Here is a 20,999-nt window from a genome sequence, read left to right on the forward strand (position 1 = left end):
CGAGTAGGGGACACAATTCCCAAGACCCTTGGAAGCCAGCCACACAAGGAAGAGGGCTCTGGGAATGTGCAGCCCTTGCCAGGTTGTCAGAAACTTTAGGTCATGGTTGGACCGTTTGCAGATTTCAGGGAAATGTAGCTGATTTTGATGTTTTAAAATAGACTTTAACTTTTTATATATACATATATATATATAGCCATACATAAAAATTTACATTTCAAAATACAGTTAAAATAGAGGGTTGTTTGTGTTTGAGTCTTGTGTCTGGCCAAGATTTAAAAAAAGCCCAAATCTGGAGTGAAGCTTTCTGAAATCCCATATAGATTTTTGGTGTCTAATAAGAACCAGGGTCATGGTACAGTTTAGCCCAGGCACTGTGTGAGTTATTTGCTTTTCTCCCCACTACCAAAAGCCCATTTTTGTGAAAGCTATGGGAGACTGATGGCTTTAAAGAGATAGAAATCAGCCAAGGGGTTCAGAGCTCCTGGTGTGGCTGTGCAGACACAGTGACATTCTGATGTGTCTCTCTGTGTATCCAAGCTGGATATACTCTGTGTGTTGCTGTCACCAGGGGAGAGCTCAGAGCCCTTTAGAGGGGCAGAATGCTCTGGCTGAAGCAGTGAGTGGGTTTGTGGAAGGCATAGCATGAAGGAGCTCATTGTTCTGCAACATAAGCTATGAGTAAACATGTAGTTATTTGGCTTTGCCCTGTGAGTTGTCTGTGCTGTAAGGAAGACCTCATTTTTTGGATACTTTAGTGCATTTGACTGTGAGTCAAAACCCTGAGTCAAGTCTTACTGCAGAAAAACTGCTCACTGAATCATGCTGCATACCCATGGTCCAGCCCAAAGCCTGTCTTTGCTGTACAAATAACTGCTTATATGTATGGAGGGGAAAAAAACATCACTTGCAATCAGTGCAGCCTAAAACCAATTTATTTTTGATACTGCAATTTGTTCTCTAGGGTGCTAAGGAAAACAGTGGTGTCAGTTAACCACGAGGAAACAATTAGACCAGTCAGTGATCACAAGACCACAGAATAGGGGAAAAGAAATGCAGAAGTGCTTTACTGGGGAGATAAAATGGGTGACAGGGAACAGCACAACTCTTCCCCGTGGCAGGGCAAGTGCAGTGGAAAGGGGTCTGGACCAGGAGAAAAGGAGCATCCATGGGATTGTGGCTGGGAAAGGAGGAAAGGGGCCTGGGAGAGCCACGATGGTGCTGACTTTCATCTGCTGCCTCTGTAGCAAAGCTCCTGCCTGGCTGAGTGTGACCCATGAATTAATACAGTGATTTTTTTTACTCCTCTATGTGGTTTTCTTTGCCTTTCTTTTCCAGCAGAGCCCACCAGACAATACTGCTGGCACCAAAAGGCAGCACTCTGTTTTTGCTGGCCTGTCCTGCACATGGTGCTGTGCATCATTCAAATGCCCCTGGCCACTCACACTGAGTTCCACCCTGCCTGTCATCGCAGTATCTGGGTGACAGCAGGGGACTGTAGGGCAGGGAAGTGATTTGAGCTCTTTGCATTATTTACATGGTTGTTTGTATTATTTACATTCATCACTAATTACATGGGAGCCTTGAGACAGGCTGGGTAGGGGAAGTGTGTCACTGCTGGTGATGGGATGTTGCTGCTGGGCTGGAGAGCACTGGGAGCTGAAGTTTTTGCATTGGATGCAGCCATGCACCATCCCATCCTGCTGCTGGGGTGAAGCAGCAGGATGGGATGGTGCATGGCTGAGGGTTCTCCCACCCCTTGGGAGTGTTTGGAGGTAAAGGCTGCAGGGATGTAATTTCCATTGATCCCACAATTTAATCCTTTCCATCCTATGAAGTTACCCAGGCAGCATCCCCTGCTTTTGGCTGGGGCTGTGCAGAGGTGATGAATTGTATTCCTGGGGCTTGCAGAGGAGCCAGTGGTTTTTTGTCATTAGGACAAATAAAAATGCAGCCCACAAAGGATTACTGGGGCTCTGTCCCCCACTAATCACACCCTGATGAGGTGAAGTGTCTCTGTCCCACTGCCCTGATGAATCACCAGAGCGGCGAGGCAGGGGAGAGGGCTCCCTGTCCTAAACAGAGATTTATTTGTTCCACATCCATTGCTTTTTAATTATTTTTACAGAACCTCTGACACGTGTGAGCCCGTGGCAGCCTGGCTGACAGCTCTGCGTGCTGCTGTGCCCCCTTGCCCGGGCTGTGCTGGATCTGGGGTGTGGTGGTGGCCTGGGGATGGGCAGCTCTGCTGCAGAGGGATTTTGCAGAGCCCCATGTTCTGTGGGGTTCCTGCCCTGGGCCGTGTTGGTGAGGCAGGGCTTGGCTCTGCTCACACCCTGCGTGCCCTGACGCACGGCCGCCGGCGCCTCCAGCCGCTCCCTGCAGCCTCTGGCTCCTCTCCAGGGCTGGTTTATGGCCCTGCCCTGGCACAGAGCCTCAGCTGGGCAGGGAATGGCAGCATGACAGGGACATGGCAGTGCCTGCTCACCCCCTCCTTGGCTGGGCAGCTGTGGGCAGCACTGTGTCAGTGCCCTGCGTTCATCCAGGCAGGGCAGGGTTGGCAGCTCTGGTCACAGGGGCAGTGTTGGTGCTGCACAGGCTGAAATCAGGGAGCAGAGAGCAGCCTGCAGAGCTGAACCCTGCAATGAGGGTGGCACTCCATCCCTGCTCCCTGAGACTCATTGTGCCATGTGGCTTTCCCACCCAGCTGGCTCTGGTGCTGTCGAGGGGGACAGAGGGGGATTTGCTGGATGCAGCAGCTGCTCTGACCTGACCCCTGAGGAGTGAGTGAACCCCCTTAACCTGCAAGATTTTCCAGAGTTCCTTTTCCAGGGCATTAACATGGCAGCATTACCAGCTGCAGCCTGATACGTGTGAAGTTGTTCCCATCCTAGGAGAAGGTCTCCGATGTCACCCTGATCATGTGTCAGCCCTGCTCGCTGGCTGGGTGGCTGGGATGGAGCACTGACCTCACCAGGGAGGGACATGGGGGCACTGTGGGGTCTCTATAACTTCAGTTTGCACTAGGAAGACTCATCACCATTGTATGGAGAGGGATTTGGGAGTATGGTGAGGAACATGCCCAGATGCCTGGGATCTCCAATGACGGTCCTTGACTCCTGACTCGTGCCCAAACCCATGCTTGTTTTTCCTTATTTTTCCCTAGAAGAGCTTCAGACTCATCCAAGAAAATGGAAAATGGCCCCTTGCTCTGGCAGATGGCTCCCCATGGCTGGCTGCAGTCTGCACATGCCACGTACTACCTGAACCCCTACATTTTTGTGGGGGAGACCAGCTGTTTACAGGGACCCCATAATCCTCTGTGTCACAGGGTGGGTAGGGCCTGGCTGGGGGCAGCTCACCCAGGGCAGCAGCTGCTGCTCACTCGGGCACTTCTTGTCTTTCCTGGCCCTCAGCACTGTAAGTTAACACTCCACAGGCAGGTCCAAAGAGGATTTCAACGAAACCTGAAGCTTGGGAGGAGAGATTATGCTGCAGAAGTGGCCTGGGAGACTGTAAAATATGCACTCCCACGATCGCCAAAGAAGGAACTGGATTTGCTCCTTGGGGAGCAGGGTCATCCCTGGGCTCAGTAATAGTGTCTGAGGGGGGAGATTAATGCCTTGAAGATGGGTCACCCCCTTCCATCTCAGCCCAGCCCTGGCTGAGCCTCCCCAGGACCGTGGGAGTGCCTGCTCTCCCAAAATCATGTGTGTTCTGGTGGGCCAGTGCTTTTTGCAAACCAGGTTTAGGACAGATGTCTGTGAAAATACCCCCAGCACAGCTGACCCTTCGCTGACACGAAGCAGCACCTGGGAGAGTAAAGGAATAGGGTGGCCTTTCCAAAGGCATTTGTGCTCCCCCATCACCCTCTGCCTGTGCCCCAGGCTGAGGGAGCTGCTGGCAGCCTCTGTTCCACAGGGTGCTGCTCTGGGGTGGCCCATTCCAGGTCCTGTAATGCCAGGAGCAGAGTGGAATGCTGCCTTTGTTTTGGGTGGTTTGCTGGTTTCTGAGGCAACTGCATCTATAGACTGATGAGAGCCAGGCTGGGAAGATGGCTCATCCCAGGCTCATCCCAGCCCATCCCAATCCACTGGGCTCAGGGATGCTCTGACCTTCCCTGTGCTGGCATGGTGGGTGCTGTGGGTGAAGGCTGCCTGCTGCCCCACTGGCCCCCTGCCCTTCCCAGGAGCTCTTTTTGTGGGGTCTCTGATGCAGCTAATTTAAGTCTCTTTACATCCTAATGAGAAAAGTCAGAGTGGGTGTCTCCACTCTGCTGGAGCCTGCAAATGTGCTCACTTTTGGGATCAGGGCATCTGGAAAGGAGCAGTGGCACAGTCCTTCAAGGTGTCACTGCCAAAGTCCTGCTGGTTCTTAGCAGGGTCCTGTACCCAAGGTGCAGCCCTGGCCATGGTGAACACAATCCTTTCTGTGTCTCCCATCATATGACACCATCTGCCCTCTTGGGCTGGGTCTGGAGGAGTGGGGTGGGGTGCTGCTCTCTGGGGCAGAGCTGAAGGAACCCCACACAGAGGCTGCTTTTCTCCCTTTTTTGCCCATGTCTTTGTGCAGTGTGGCACAAACCTTGATCATGGGAACTCAGAGAAGCCATAAATCAGTGCCAAGGAGATGTGGCTTCAGGCATCAGGGCAGTCCGTGGACATGTGGGATCCTGACTCAGGGGTCTAGAGGTGGTGCTGGCAGCCTGCAAGGGACAGCCTGCAGAACTGAAAGGGACTGTCACCAAGCCAAGGGCAGATGTGCCGCTGCAGCTCACATGCCCTCTGGGGCTGCTGCCACCCTCTGCACAGCCTAAAATCCACCCCTGGGGGCCGCCTCCCTCTGTCTTCTCTGGATGAAAATCCAGATCCCGTACACTAAGTGGGTCTGCAAAGAGTCCCCCGGTGCCTGAGTCCCTTTGCAACCAGCGGTCACCTGCCAGCAGAGCCTCTTGGGCTGCTGTCCTCTGCTCCCTGGGCACTGACGCTTTTGCATGCGGGTGAGCACCAGCGGATCTGGGCTCAGCGCAGCCCCAGAGCTCAGCTCCCTTCGCTGTGCCAGGACCGAGGCGCTTTCTCACGCTGCCCGTCTTGTCTCCCGCAGGCACGTACCAGGGCCAGTTCACCAACGGCATGCGGCACGGCTACGGCGTGCGCCAGAGCGTGCCCTACGGCATGGCCTCCGTGGTGCGCTCCCCGCTGCGCACCTCGCTGTCCTCCCTGCGCAGCGAGCACAGCAACGGCACCCTGCCGCAGCAGGACTCGCCCGCCGCCAACGCCGAGAGCCTGCCCCTCTCGCCCACCATCACCCGCGGCGGCTTCGCGCTCAGCCTCTACGCGGACGCGGAGGCCGGCAAGGCCAAGAAAGGGGGGCTCTTCCGCAGGGGCTCCTTGCTGGGCCAGCTGAAGAAGTCCGAGTCCAAGTCATCCCTGGCCAGCCAGAAGAGCCGCGTCAGCTTCCTCAAGAGCGAGAGCGGGATCAGCTCGGCCGCCAGCGATGCCACCTCCACCGTCAGCCTGGGCGAGGGCGCCGAGGGCGAGGAGTACACCCCCTTCGAGTCCGACATCGACGCCACCACCACGGAGACCTACATGGGCGAGTGGAAGAACGACAAACGCGCCGGCTTCGGCGTCAGCGAGCGCTCCAGCGGGCTCAAGTACGAGGGCGAGTGGCTGGACAACCTGCGGCACGGCTACGGCTGCACCACGCTGCCCGACGGCAAGAAGGAGGAGGGCAAGTACCGCCACAATGTCCTGGTCAAGGGCATGAAGAAGCGTGTGATACCCCTCAAGAGCGCCAAGATCCGGCAGAAGGTGGACAGGAGCGTGGAGGGGGCTCAGAGGGCCGCGGCCATTGCCCGGCAGAAGTCGGAGATTGCGGCATCCAGGTGGGTGCTTGGAGCTCCGGCACGCAGGTTCCCGTGGGGATGGCCCCATGCCATGTGTTCGGGAGCTGGCCTTTTTCTCATCCCCTCTCCTGTCCCCCTGCAGCCCTGGTCCAGAGGGGAGGTGCTGGACAGCAGAAATTGTTACCAGCCCTGGCACTCAGCAGGATGGGGAGCATCCAGGCTGCTCCTTGATGCTGCTGTCAGAACCACTGGGCATTGATGGGGCAGCCTGAGAAACAGAGGGTTTGATGGTGATAAATCCAACAAGTTTATGAGCAACCAGCCGTGTCCCAGGCAAACTGTGGCTGCAGCAGAACACAGTTTAGCCCTGGAGCCCCCAATGTGGCTCTGGGTAATGTTTGTGGGATGCATTAGGGTTGTCAGTTTTAGCAGCTGAGTGTAATTGCTCCACTGTCCCTCCTGGGATGGAGGAGAGAGGAAATAAGAGTGGCTTCAGGGTCTGCCTGGAAAGGGCACGGGAAATTCTCTTCCTCCAGCTCACATCCCTGCCTGTGTCTGAGCTGTTGGCAGCACACTCCTCCTGCAGCATTCCTGCCAGTCTCAGAGCTGACCTGGCAGAGAACAGAGATCTGGGAGCCTTCGCTCCTTTCCTGTTCCTTGGGGAAATGTGGTTGTAACAGTCCTTGAGGTTTCACCTGACCTCACCAAGAAAACCTCACCTTGCCCAGGCTTTGCTCAACTTCTGGGCAGTGGCTGTGACTTCATGGCTGTCCTGTCTCACTCCTTTTAATTCCTGTTTAATTATCAGTTAACTTCATTATCAACCAGAGGAGGGAAATAAACAAGAAGGACACCTGTTCCCAAACCCATTCCATTCCTTGGAGAAACCCCCACTTTACTCTCCTGGCAGACATTTCTTCTCCAAACTTTTGTGGGGAGCATGATTGTTTTCTTTTTTTTTTTTTTTTTTTTTTTTTTAATCAAAACCCAGTTGCTTCAGGGACTGAAGAAAACCCAGCAGGATTGCAAGTGAAGCTCCATGCAGGGCCAGCTAGGATAAAAATAACAGGCTGGGGTGGCGTGGGGCCCTGGATCCTTCTGGCAGGGCAGGCTCAGCCCAACACCAGCTTTGCTGTGCCCGGGAAAAGCGTGTGGCTATGGTGTGAATAAGGAGGCTGGAGCTGCAAACACTGCTCCCCAAGAGCTTGGCTGGTTTACACAAACCTCTTTTTATTATACACTATTTACACTTTGGATCAAAAGCGGCTCTGCAGTGTTTTCAGTCAGGGGCTGGAATGCACCCGCTGCCCTGGCGGGGGACTGCATCCCTCCCCAGTGCAGCTGGGGAATAATTTCCTATTAAGGAAACCTTGGAGCTGGAGGAAATAAGACATGGAAGGAAGCTGGTTTCCTCCAGGGAGCCCTCAGCCAGCAGACCCTGCAGTGGTGTGGCTGCTGGGCAGGGAAGGGATTGTTGTGCTGGCTGGCAGTGTGGAACCCCAGTCCTGTTCCTGCAGCACAGCTTCCAGCTGAGCTGGACCCGCTGGGAGAGGGGAATTCAGGCTGCCTGTCCTGTAAACTGTAACTCAGCGTTGCCATCAGTGTTTATTCCTGGTGTATCTTGCTCAGGGCAGAGCTGCTCTCTCTACCTGATGCCTTCTGTAAATCTGACTCATGCTCTCCTCCCACCTCCTTTCACCTCAGATTTGTGGTAGAGAATAAATCTACATAACTTTTCCTGGAGAAAGTCCTTACTTTAAACCCCAGGTCTGCCACAACTTTTGCTTTGGCCTTGAACCTTGCCTCAATTTCCACACCCAGGGCAGAGTAATTGCAGACAGATTGTGAAAATGGATTATTACAGTTTATAGAAGGTCTGCACTATCATTAACATTGCCTGAACTCATACTTGTGAGGTGGAGCTTTTTAGATGGAGCATTTACATTTCTCCTCAGATGGCACTGTCCCTTACCCCAAAAAAATGCCTTTGAGGCTACACCCATCCTTTCCTGGGGAAGATATGACATTTCTGTATGTAAGATTATTACTAGGCACTAATTATCAGGACACAGCAGGTGGGCTGTGTGAATTCCCAGCTACCTCTGCACACCTGTGCTGTTGTATGTGGACGTTTCAGTTTCATTTGCTTGTGGCACTCAGGGGAGCCCCTTGCAGAACTAAACTGCTGTAGCATCCAGCCTCCTGCTGTCTGGGGGTGAAATGCCAGGAGAAGGTCAGATTTCTCCCTTTTGCACCATAAAAGGCTCTTTAGGGATAGAAATTCCGAGGAAAACGAGCCCAAGCACTGGAAGCTGCCTGGGCCAGTGGCACCGCAGGAATTCCAGGCACGTGCTGAGCCCTGGGGTGCATGGCTGGGGGCTGGCAGCAGCACTGAGGGGTGCCCTGCCTGGGAGCTTTGGGCAGGAGAGCAGTGACAGCCAGGGACAATGATCAGTGCAGTCACCAAAGCTCCCCTGCCCCATGCTCTGCTCCGAGGATGTCTGAGGGTGCTTCACAGCTCCTATCCCAGTGAAACAATGCTGTTTCACTTTGGTATTCCAGCCAGAGCTGCGGGCAGTGCCAGCTACTGCCTGTCCTGCTGCCTCTGTTGCCCCTCAGTGCTCCCCTGGCCTCCTCAGCTCCCTCCTGAATCTTCCTGGGTTGGCAATCCAGCTGCTTTCCCAGTTGTGCAAGAAGCTGAGGACATCATCTCACTGCCAGCTGAGAGAACAGCTCTGTTTTTCATTATTTCAGTGGAAATAATTTGGCATGGGGCCATGCTCTCCTGAGCAGCCCATCCAGGTCAGCCAGCTTCACCCCGTGCAAAGCCCATTGGTGCTGCTCAGATGTTGGGTAAAAACCCTGGGAACATCCCTCAGCAGCTCTGGGGATCAGCTGGAGGGATGGAGTTGATGGAAGCTGGAGTGTGAATCCTCACCCAGGCTGCTCTCACTCAGGAGAAAAGTCATCTTGGAATGCAGCCTCTGTGGCAGCTGGCAGACAAGGCTTTACTCCTGCCCAGTGGTGGCCACAGATGGATGTGGAGTTAACACACTTAATACACACCATGAGGGTTCATCAGCCCTGCCCTGTACTGCTGGTGCTGCAGGACTTGTCCTGCTGGGACCCCAAGGGATTCCTGTCAGAGCTGGGACCTGGCTGTTCCTGCAGTGCCAGGCGAAGGCACCTGCTTGTCCCTCCACCCTCCCCTTTCCCCCACTCCATCCTGACTGGGGACTATTTTGAAAAAAAGTTGGGGTGGATTGGGAGCACAGGAAGAGCCTGGGATCACAGGCTTCACCTCCCAGGAGATGAAGTAGACAAACTGGCTGCAGGACTGTGAGGAGGGGACAGCTGCCACCAGGCTATGAGTGAGCTGGTTCAAAGCCATGCTGAGGTGTGCAACAGCTGCCCTGCAGCTTTCTGGGCACATGGGCTGGTACAGAATAGGGTGCTCAGTACCCTGGGTACTTGATGCTCCTTGTGCCTGGGGAGCAGTGTGTGTTTGCCTGTCAGGTGGGGAGGATGGTCCCACAGAATACAGGGAGAAGAAGCATGAAAATAGTCAGCTTTCATCTCTTTAGATTAAGATAAAATTAAACAAAATAAAGCAAGAGGAAGGGCAGGACTGTCTGCAGGGAAACCTTTGATTTTTTGAAACCTGTGTGCTCAGTAGCTGGGCAACTTTTACAGGGGTTTTCCTTCTCTCTGGTGCTTTTTAAGGACAAAATGAGTGTAAATACTGCAAATCCCACCTCTGTCCCATTGCAGCAGTATCTGACGTCGTCTGCTTCTGCACATGCTTGTGCTTCCCAGTGACTTGGACCAAAATCAATGGAGGGACTTGGCCATGTGTCCTGCAAGGCACGGGTCTGGCCAGGCTCTGAGATCCTTTGAAGGGTGCATGTCCTGGCAGGAGCACCTCAGATACATCTGCTGGATGTCACGGGATCAGAAGGAAAGCAAGATATTCGAGACTATAATGGCTGCTATGCTTCTCTAGTTTGTACTCATGTTCTGGCCCTGTAGCTCCTGTGTAGCTTATATGTGGAGAGTACAACTACAAGTACGAATACATTTTGGATTTATTTTTGTTTTAATGTAATATCAGTAGGTATCTGTAGGTATCTGTAGGATTTTCTATATTCTTTTCTGAAGTGTGGGGCATCAATTCCTGATTCAGTGGGGTTTGCTCATTAGGGTGAGCCTGGGCTGTGTGGAAGCACAACAGAGCTCCAGTGTCAGGCATTAAATTGATGTCACCAGCCCATGGGCATTGCTCAGTGTGAGCTGTTGCCTGGTTTTGAAGCCTCAGTCGGTTTTCTATCCATAAGTTGGTTTTCTACCCATACCCCTGACTTTGGGGCACATCTTAGCTCTCCCTTCAAACAACAAGAGCACTTGGCAGCTCCTGTATCACTTTCCAAGGCTCTTGTGCCTGGCTGCACTCCCAGCAGGGTCGCCGCCGTCTCCCTGCGCTCAGCATTTCCAGGCTGCGTGGCCGGGCAGCAGCGAGCGTCGCCTTGGGGAACGCGGCTCTGTGGTGCAAATGACGTCCCAAAATCGCTGCAGTCAGCACAGGCTCCTGACTAAATAAGGGCAGGCAGAGCAGGGCTTTATCAGCGTGGCCTGAGTGTGACAGCTGAGAGCTGGGGCTGGGGCAGCCCACGCTGCTGGGGCTGGGCTGCGCGCTCCCACGGGGAAGGTGCTTTATTTGGCACAGCTCTGCCCTCGTCCTCGCTGCTCTTGGGGGTTTAGGCTCATGGTGGGGAAAGTGGGCAAACCAAAGGGATATCTTCCCCAGACACCTTTTTGGTGAGGGGTACTGTGTGTCCAGTGCAGTGCTGGGCTGGTGGCCACAGTGGCCTTGGCGCGTCCGGGGCTGACAGCACAGCTCAGCTTCCCTGAAGCCAGATTTCAGACTTGGGATTTTAGGTCTGTTGAATCAGACTTGGGACTTGCTCTGAAAAAGCAAAATGATTTTTTTAAAATATGCTTTTAGCTAGAGGCACAGGCATTAGCACATTCCTAGACCTTTAGGTCTAAAGCCAGAGGAGGGCATGATGCTCATGGCCACCCTGTGAGAGTGGGCAGCAGCAGCAGCCGTGGCTCAGGACAGCCCTGCCAGGACAGGAGGGAGCAACTGAGCCTCCTGTGCTCTCCCAGCCTCACAATCTCTCTGCTCCAGGACTCCACAGTTCTGAGTGTGAGGTTTGGGTGTGTAATTAGAAAGCAGCAGCAGGCAGGAGATGGGCAGAGCTTTTCCCAACCCCAGGTGGGTTACTGGCTGCTATTTGCCAGGGAGAGACACAAGAGTTGTGAGCAGCATTTCTGCAGACAGCAAAGATCACAGATGTCACAGCCTGAGCTCTCATGGGGACAAGTGCAAGGAGGTGCAGGGGAACCAAGGACTCCCCTCACCTCCCCATGGGGTGCAGTGGAAGGGTCACTTCTAGCAAGGCACAACCACACCTGGAGGCAGTGGAGTGGCCTGAGCTGGGCACAGCTCTCCTTGATGGCTCAGTATTCTGGCTGCTGCAGGAATTCTGATTACCTCACAGCCCCCATAATGGGAATCTGCAGCTTGGAACTTCCATGGACAGGGTTCAGAGAGTCAGTGTGCACATGGACAGGGAGAAGCAAGAGCAGCCACGTGGCTCCCTGCTACAGCTGAGTGCCAGAACACAGCATTGAGGGGACACTCCTCAGTTCTGCTGTCCCAGTAAAGATGTTTCACACAGAGCTTGGTGTGTTTATAAAGAGAATAATCCTGTTTCATCACCCTTGCTTAATAGGAGCCCAGTTGCTGGCATCTATTTCTGCACCAGCTGAAGCCCAGGGCTGGGACTCTCCCACTTTCTGTGTGGCACAGCAGTCTCCAGCTCTGCAGAAATATTGCTGTTTTCAAACCTCTGCCTAATCCTCCTTCCACTGGAGCCATGCAGGGAGAGGGCTGTAGGGTTTGGGTGAGCTCTTCTCTGTTCCTGATCCAGTGTGGCCATGGGGACAGCAAGCCCCAGTGCTGGGGTCCAGAGCCAAGATCAGACACCCACCCCAGCTGCAGAACACCCACAGTGTGTCCCCCCACAAAGAGGGGCTGTGTGTGAGGCTTTGTGGGCTGGAGGGATTCAGTGTCAGTGGCTGAGTGATGGTGTGATGCCTTCACCCCCTTCTTCCAGCCCTCTCCCAGAACAACCTCATCCAGGCTGGCTGCAGCTCCAGCACTGACACATTTTTGGCCCACCGTGCTCTTTACACGGGATGTGCTTTGACTCCAGAGGAGGCTGCATGGCTTTATCTGCTTTCCACCCACCTCACATGAATTTCCTCAGGCACTTTCATGCCTTATTAGGGTAAGAGGGAGCGTGGATTTTCAGTAGCTCCAAGGAGGAGGCATCTGCTGGACAGCACACAGCTTTCTCCAGGGCTTCCTGGGTTATCAGGGTTGAGGCAAGTGAGACTCTGTCTTGCAGGGATCCCCTCAAGAGCAGCAGAGATGGGATGGCAGGATGGCAGCCCTAGGGATGGGTACAATTCAGATAGCCAGCCAGGCAGGGAAAGTGGAATTAATGGGCTGTTCATTCTGACCTTGTGGGAAATCCTTATCTCAACAGCTTACAAACACAGAAAGGAAAAATGAAGTGTGACTTTAATCTGCAAAAATGACTGTAGAAAATGATAGCATCTCATTCAATTGATCTGCTGCTGCGTGCAACAAGAGGGCTCTGACTCCCATCCAAATGCTTGCAATCAGCCAGCAGGGAGCTGGGCTTTGAAATCATTGAATTCAACCATGCTTTGCTCAGAGATTATCCTCATTTCAGTGGAATGTGAAATAGCCTTATCTTGAAAAAGAAATAATATTTAAGTAAAACGTCCAATTTAAATAGAAAGCCTGCGATGCAGAAACCCTCCCTCCCTTCTCCTGGAGGAAGGGCATTTTTTTCAGCTTATCCTGGTGCTGAGCCAGAGCTCTTTGGCTTTCTCAGTCCAAGTTTTTTTATTTTGTCCTGCACAGTGTGATGATTCTTCACGGAGGGCTGGCAGGGACCTGGTGTCCCCTCTGCCTGGATGTCCTCAGCAGCCTTGGGTACAGGTGCATGGGAGCTGCAGGCACTGAAGCCTGGGATGTAGGCTGGTGCCCTCCCAGCTCCATCTCTTCTTTTTCCTGGACCTCAGATCTGTGAACAACAACTCAAGAGACCTACAGGTCTGGGAGAAAAAGGCTCCTTCTTTAAATTTTGAAAAGTAACAGGAGTTTTGGGCAAATGCAATATTTTAGGAAATACACCTTCATTTCCTAAAAAGTAAATAAATTCCACTTTTCTTTTTCTTGACTGGGAAAAAAAACCTCACGAAACAGATTCAGTAGTTCCTCACTCTTTGGTTTGGATTACTGAAATCTGAAAAACATTTGATTTCGAAGGTGCTAAGATTTCTGGTTGAAAAAAACAACAATCTTAGAATGAAAGCACAGACTTTCTGACCCATTTTAATGCTGGTGAATCCGGCAGTCTGGTAAAGCTCACTCTTCTTATGGATGCAAAGGCTGAAGGACCCTGATTTAATTAGGTACTTCTGCAAGATGAAAGGAACTGGGTTATCCCACTGACTAGTGCATCAAAACATCTTTACAGCACCTATGCAATCTGGGTCCTTCAGCCCCAGGGCATTTGCTGAGCCCCTTTGGTAAGGGTGTTCTGGAAGCTGGAATAAATCACTGGCATTTGGGCAGAGCCCCAAGGTTGTGCTGCTGTGAGGGACCTGCTTCTGCTCCTCGGGGCTCCACTCAGTCTGCACCCAGATCAGCAGAGTGCCCTGAAAACCAGGGGAAGAAGGAGAGGGTCCAGCTAGCAGCTGCAAATCCCTCTTTTCCCAAAAATATCTCTGTGGATGCTCTGACAGGCTGCTCCTGGCCTGTCTGTGCTGGTAGGACAGGCTCCAGCAGGGCCAGGAGCTGCCTGTCCTGCCCGTGGTGTCGTGTCCCTGGGTCATGGTGTCATCCTGGTGCCAGCAGCCCTTTGAGCTGGCAGGCTCTGGCTTGCTCTGCTCCCTTTGTAGCCAGCTCTGGGCAGCTGCTGGCTGCATCCTGGGGCTGTGGGGGAAACAGAGAGCAGCTGTGGGCTGTGCCAGCCCCATGGACTCCTCACAGCCCATGGGCTCCCATGCAGGGTGGCACAGCCAGGCCCTGCTGACCACTTAGCTCCCCGGGCACTCAGGCTGGCAGAGACTGATGGGGCAGATCCTCCTGTATGTGGAGGTGAGTAGGTTGTCCTCTCATTGAAGACAGCTGCAGAACTGTCTGATGAAAGATTAATATTACTTTAACTGTTCCAAAGGGAAGTATCCCTCAGTGAAAGATGCAAGTGGCTCAGAGCTATTTAGAGCTAAGGATAACATTTCGGTATTTTAAAAATTCACCAAGTAATCATAAAGGCTGATCTTGTTAGGTGGCAGGGAGTTCTGCCAGGCTTGTGCTCCTAAAGCACTGCATAGAAAAGGATGCTTTTCTCTGGGCTGAATGGCCTGGTCGTGCCCTTTCTGTGGAAGGAAGGAGAAAAGGTCTGATTGATCCAGCCAAGTATCCTGGGCATGTACAAAGTGCTACCACTATTGTGTAAGTGCTGGTACCAAGAGGGAAAAGCCTTGGGCATCTTATAAACTGCTCTGCAAAGTCAAGATGGTTTTTCTTTTTGGCTTTCTGCTTCAGTAGTATGGAGATGATTCCTTTAGGATGCAAATTGTGTTGATTTTTGCTTATTTCATAATTTAGATCACACCTTGCAAGTGCGGAGCCGATATTATAAAGCAGCAAAGGCTCATGCACCCCAGGGATTTCAGAGTGGAAGTGGAGGGGGTACATGCACTCCATGTGATGGAGTGATGAAGCAAAAAGAGCAAAAGGAACATGAATGGTACATCTGTCTGTTGGGGCAGGACAGCCATGGGATGGGATGAATGGGTTTGACTGAGGGCAGGGAAAGTGGCATGAGAGGTGAACCGAAGAGGGGATTTCAGTCCAGTGGGATGGTTACAGGCAAATGAGGGTAGCAGAGTTTTGCTTGTATCTGTGTGCATGTGGAGGCAGAGGGAAAGACACAAAGGAGATGGATTGGGACTGAGCAGGAAGAAAGGGATGCTCCAGCTAGAGAGGTGACACAAATATGAAGATGGTGTGTCAAATGGAGAAGCCAGAAAGTTCTGTCCTGGTCAGGATGTAGAATCATAGAATTCTAGAAGGGACCTCTAAATGTCATCCAGTCCCAGTCCCAGCCCCAGCCCAGGTGTGTGCTGGTCAGGTCTGTGTCCTCTTGCCCTTCATGATGTGAGCTCAGAAGGGACCATGTTGCCATTAACAAAAACACTTCTTCAGCTTTCCTTTGATCCCTTCTGAGTGCTGCAAACATTCCTGCCAAGACAAACAATTATTTTAAGTTTCTTCAGAAGGACAAAATGATTCCTGCTGGATGCTGGAGCAGGGATTTATTTGGCTGGGAGTGGAAAAGCCAGTTTCCAGGAGAGGGAAGTTCAGCAGAAGACTCTTCCTAGAAGTGATTCATGAATTTTGTTTATGGTCTTCTAGACAGCTCCTAATATCAAGAATGGCAAGAATCATAAAATCATAGAATGGGTTGGGCTGGAGGCATGTTCAGTTGGTCCTTGCTCAGGGTTTGCTGAATCAATGGGAGAAGGGGGACCCTGGAGAAGGAAGGACAGCACTGGACGGGTCTGACATTCCCCCAATAAGCAAATGTGAGGGCAGAGAGCTGAACTCTTCCCCTATTTCTAGCTGCAAGGTCATTGCTGCATCTTCAGGCACCCCAGCCCTGTCTGGTATTTGCAGTATTCCCTGCTAATTCCAATTTCATTTGCAGTCTAATCCAATGTGGATGTGCAAAACCACATAAACTGTCCAAAGAGCTGGGGTGCTGGCTGGGGCTGGGCCTCACCTGTTAGCGCGGTGCTCAGCTGTGGCTCGTGTGTCCCTGGGGGATTTTAGCAGCAGTTGGAGGAATGATTCAGGCAGTGTTTCTGGGAGATGGCCAGGAAGGACAGGAGTGCTGCTCTGTCCTGCACTAGTACAAAAACGATTAGAGCATTAGAGCCATGCCAGAGGAGCAAATAAAGCAGCAGATGCATTTAACCCTCCCACCCTGCTGGGGTGTGAAGCCCGGCAGCTGCTGTGATCCAGCCGGGAGGCAGTGGCAGCAGGGCTGGGACAGGGGCTGCAGACATTGCCCACATGCCTCCCCTCAGCTCGGCTCCGAGCTGCTGCTCCTCCTTGCAAAGAATTCACCGGAGCTATTTTTAACAGCACTGCCCAGGGAGATGGCTCAGGGTGCAGTTGGGAAGTGCTCATCCTGGCAGCACTGTCTTTTGGGACGGGAGCACTCGTGTGGGTTTGTAAAGGTCCCTCTTTGTGTTTATTTCCTCCAGCTGGATGTGTTTATTGTTCGTGGCTCATTTTCCAGTGCTGCCTTGAAAAGGGTCTTTTGGATTCTGCTGCTGGCTGCTCTAAAGCCCCTGGGTCTGTGTTTCGGTTCCTGCTGAGCTCCTCTATCTCCAGACTTTCTCCTCTGCTGGTTTTTGCAGGGGCTGTTTTGCAGAGTTACTAGGAGCTGAAAACACAACAGCAATAAATAAAAAAGTGTGGCCCTGACTAAAGTGTGCCTGAATAGCATCAAATTTATCAAGGCTGGTATTTCCTTTTTGTGAAAGCTCATTTTGCTTTTTGAGAAGATCGTAACCTTGGAAGAAATTTTTCTTCTTGCATATTTCACTTCTGGGGTTTGAAATCACCTTCCTGATACTCTCAAACCTCCCTGGACTTTTTCTTTCCTTAGCTCCTTCTCCTGGCAGACCCCAGGGGCAGGCTGTTGTGCTACATGCACTGGGCTCTCCCAGGGTGGCTGGCATTTGTCTCCTGCTTTGCTGCCAGGGCCAATAGTTCCTCTGTGCTGAGCTCCCGGGCTCTGCCAGCCACGCAGATAAATAATAAATTCAGGGATACTCGAGGCCAGCTAGAAGTTATTGTTATGGCTGGACCCTTTCCTCTAGGCTGGGATTTGTCACAGTGCTACTAAACCCTCAGTATGGGTTTTTGGAGGGCTGCGAGCAGCACTGCATCCCTTGGTGCCCTTGGCATGTGCAGCTCAGCCAGGGAAGATGAACTTCAGACACCATGCTGTGTCTCTGAAAGCCAAACATTCCTCACCTGGCTACTGCCAGATTAATGATCTCAGCAATGGAGGGACCCAGCACAGGGCATCAGCATCCCTGCTGGGGCCAGGCTGGCTGGGAGAGCAGTGCTCTCCTGGGATGCCAGCAGGGCTAATGTGTGGTCTGCTGGAGCTGCCAGATTTGAAAGGGCAGCTATGTTGACAATAGCCCCCCAAATCAAACACCTCAGGGATGACTTTGCAAGCAGGGGGACAGGAGCAGAGGTCAGCTGTGTCCCACAGAGTGAGGGCTGTTGTGGGGCAGTGCAGAATGCCAAAGTTGTGCTGCTCAGCTTCTTGTCACCACTCTGTGTGTGCAGCCCAGGAGGTACCCCAGAGTGTCCCTGCCCTCACACCCCTCATTGCAGAGCCCTGCTACCCTTGGGGCTGTGATGTCTCACAGCAATGGCTCAGCTCCCCACCACCCACAGCATCCTCACTGCAGCCTCTGCAATCCAGACTGGATCTTCTTGGTCTTGCCATCTCTCCTGCAGGAATTGGGAGCTACCTCAACCTGCAGCATCCCCAGGCACCAAGGGATGCCGTGCTGCTCACAGCCCTCCACAAGAGAGCCCTGTTCTCTTGTGTTGTCCCCAGGTGCTGGGAGAGAGCTGAGCATGCAGGAGCCATGCACCCACTTGGTGACATGTCCAGCTCTGTCCTTACTAGTGAGAGCAGACCCCACATGTAGTGCACTTCCAGACTACTTCTTTGGGTGCTGCTTTGAGGAAAGCACTTGCCAGGAGCTGCCTGCTGCTCCTCCAGCTGGGGCCAGCTGGGTGATTGTCTGGCTGGGAATTGGTCAGGATAGCATCTGCCTGGCTCAGAGAGCGACTGAAAGGGAGAATTTTATCTCTTGATGGTGAATCTTGTCCTTCAGGAGCAGCAGGACAAAGGCAGGGTCTGGAGCACGTCCTGCCAGGATGAGGAGCTGGATCCTCCCTTGGAAAGCCTCTTCCCTGGGGCCGGCGCCAGGCAGGCTGTGTGCCCCAGGCACTGCACACCCAGCCCACTCTGATCCCCCAGGCATGGAGAGCACAGACACATTCCCCTTGGCCCCTGCCAGATTATAGTGGAATTAATCACGCTGATTATATGCTACCAAAAAAGGAGGTGCTCTCTCTGTTCAGAACTGGCTCAGACCCCCTGCTTGCAAGCAGCAGCCTAAAAATGCTGTTTTCTGCCTCATCATGTCTCTGGGTTTTCCAGGAGCTGTAATAATTTTGGATAAAAAGACCAAGAATGACTGCAATCCCAGGCAGCTCAACCTGCAGAGAAAGCAGGGAGATAACATGTGAGTGTGGGCAGGGAGGTGAATCATGTCTCCAGCAGAGTGGGATGTCATCCCAGGCAGGGACAGGCTGAGCCACAGCAGCTCTGCACCCTCTTCTCTATCCCAGGGCCCTGAGAAGTGTTTTTGGCCCTTTGTCAAGTCACACTATTGCCTGTGTCAGTTGGGATTGATGCCCTACTTTCAGTTCTTTCCCTGCAGCTACTTAGAATGGCATATGTGTGTATCTTCTCCCTTGAAAGGGTCTCAGAACAGCATTTCTATCATCTTTTCATTGCACCTGTTGAGTATTCAGACTTCAGCTTGCCTTGTCTGCCTACTGCATCTCAGTTTAATGGGAAGGAATCAATCCTCATTTCATGACTAACTGCCCAAAAATTCCTCTGGAGTGTTTTAACTGCAGGAATGAGAACTGTATCTTCCCTCCTTTTTTGTCCTTAAACATGACCAGATACCAACCTGCATCTGAAAAAGGCTTGTCAGACACCCTAAGACCACATTAAAGGTTGTAATTTAGGGCGAATTGGAGTTGGAGGAATGCTAACTGCTTATCACACAAAAATATGTGGATTTGTACATGAAATGGGGAATATAAGGAGCCAGAAAATCTGACAGTGAGAGCACAGGGAAGGCAGCTCTCAGTAAGACCTGAGTGCAGCAAAGCAGCTGAATATACTGTTCTTCACCTGCCCTTATTTTTAAGGTGCAGCGTTGCTGGTTGAAGTCAGCTCCTTCCCAGACTGTGAGCAGCTGGGCTGTAAAGCCATCCCTGCTTTTAGCAGGAAGATCACAGGGCCCCGAGCATGAGGCATGTGAGGAATATGACAGCCGGCCAGTAAAATAACTCCCAAAACCTGCAGCCCTATGGAGCAAGGAGGAGATGTGCTGGGAAGGAGTGGAAAGGACTCAGAGAGCCAGGCTGAGAGGGAGACAATAGCTCTGGTGAGATCAGCCTGTCAGCCTGCAGTGAGTAAAGGAGCTCCTGGGCAAGGCATGTTGTTTGCTGGTTAGCTGCAAGAGAGAAATTTCTGGAAAAACCCATCTTGTGTGCTGAGCAGGGGCACACTGCCTCTGGCGAGGTGCAGCAGCTCAGGGCTGGTGACACACAGAGGAGTTCAGCCACCAACCATGCCTGTGTGATGCCATGATCATTCCTCTGAGCAGCGCAGCAAGGAGCCCATTCTGTAGTGCTTGCTGCCTCACTGCAACATGAACATGCTCACATTTGCAAATACACCTGCCCTGTTCCCTACGTGCAGCCTTTCCACCTTACCCTTGAGCATCCGGGCCCCTTCCATGTTGAAAATCTGCTCTTTTTTTTTTCTGTCCCTGAGTGTAGGGTTTTGGGCCATGTGGGCAAATCCTGAGTGTTATTATGCCAGCTGGGCTGATGCAGTTTTGGTGGCAGCCAGGGTTTGCTGTGTGAGTGGAATGACCTTGGCTCAGAGGGTGCTCACTGTTCTCCCCTCTTCTCTCTGCAGGACGGCTCATGCCAAAGCCAAGGCTGAAGGGTCTGAGCAGGCAGCTCAGGCAGCCAACAACGAATCAGGCATAGCCAGAATGATGGCCAGGGAGCTCTCCCCAGACTTCTACCAGCCAGGTAGGATCAGAGGCATCTTCCAAGAGGGGTCTTGCAATTTCCACGGGGAATCTGTTCAAGTGCTTCACCTACTTAATAACTCCACAAAATTCTCTCCTGTCTATCCTAAATCCTCTTTTGCTCAATTGCAGCCAGCCCCTTGTCCTGGCTGATTTGTTGTCCTCCTGACACCACTATTTTACTCACTGTGTTGCCATAGCCTGGAGGAAAACCCCACAGTTTCTCAGCTTCTCATGCTTTTCCATACACTGAAGCCCCCAGAACACCAGGCAGGACAGGCAGCAAGCTCAGGGCTATCTGCAGCTCTCCTGTAGGTACATCCCTTGTGGCTTTTTCTGGGAACAGTGTTGCACATTAACTCACAAACCTGTATCCTGTGGGGCCTCAGAACAATCAGACTGCTAATTAGGGGCTGTAATATCCCATAAGAAAGCAGCTAATACAAAATACTTTTTTCCTGATTCTCTATTAATTTGTTAGTATCACTGCTAATTATTTGGCTGGGTAAACACTTGGGAGGTTCTTTCTGTGAGACCAAGCACTGAGGATTAGTAGATGAAAAGTGTAATATTAGAATCAGCGTTGTGAATGCCATTACTTTTCCCTGGACTGAGTTAGATAGATATGTTCTTCCTGGAAAACTTTCCTTTACAGAGAGAGAAGGTAATAACAGAGCAGAAAATAAAATTCCAAGTGCCTACATTTTCATTCTGTCTTTCTCATTTTCTGGATTTATTACCTGGAGTGAGTGTCCCATGGTTACTGAGGCAAGATCACAAGGGACTATCGACAGTGGTAAAACTGGGGGTAGAAGCCAAAGGTTGACTCGTGCTCAGCAAAACCTGACACCTGCCCCTGCTCTGATTTCGGTGTCTTTGCATCTCCTGTACCACTCCCAGCACAGGGCACACAGTGGGAAATGGGAACAGCTCAGAGCTGGTGCCTGGTTGGGGAGAGTCATGCTGACAGATTTTCCTAAATTCCCTGCTCCTCCGCCTTGTCCTGCATCAATGAGCTGGGAAAACGCTGTTCTGGAGGGCT

The 20,999-nt window shown here is 52.2% G+C and overlaps 1 protein-coding gene across 1 annotated transcript in view; it reads left to right on the forward strand.

Moving 5' to 3' along the window:
* Positions 1-20,999, forward strand: part of JPH2 (junctophilin 2) — a 31,596-nt gene that overhangs the window by 2,772 nt on the left and 7,825 nt on the right. Inside the window, exons 2-3 of the mRNA XM_059862573.1 lie at positions 5,104-5,887; positions 19,840-19,958. Of these exons, the coding sequence (XP_059718556.1) occupies positions 5,104-5,887; positions 19,840-19,958 (903 nt within the window). The remainder of the gene's footprint in view (positions 1-5,103; positions 5,888-19,839; positions 19,959-20,999) is intronic.

This window comes from Haemorhous mexicanus, chromosome 18 (genome assembly GCF_027477595.1).
Source record: "Haemorhous mexicanus isolate bHaeMex1 chromosome 18, bHaeMex1.pri, whole genome shotgun sequence".
NCBI classification, from domain to species: Eukaryota; Metazoa; Chordata; class Aves; order Passeriformes; family Fringillidae; genus Haemorhous; species Haemorhous mexicanus.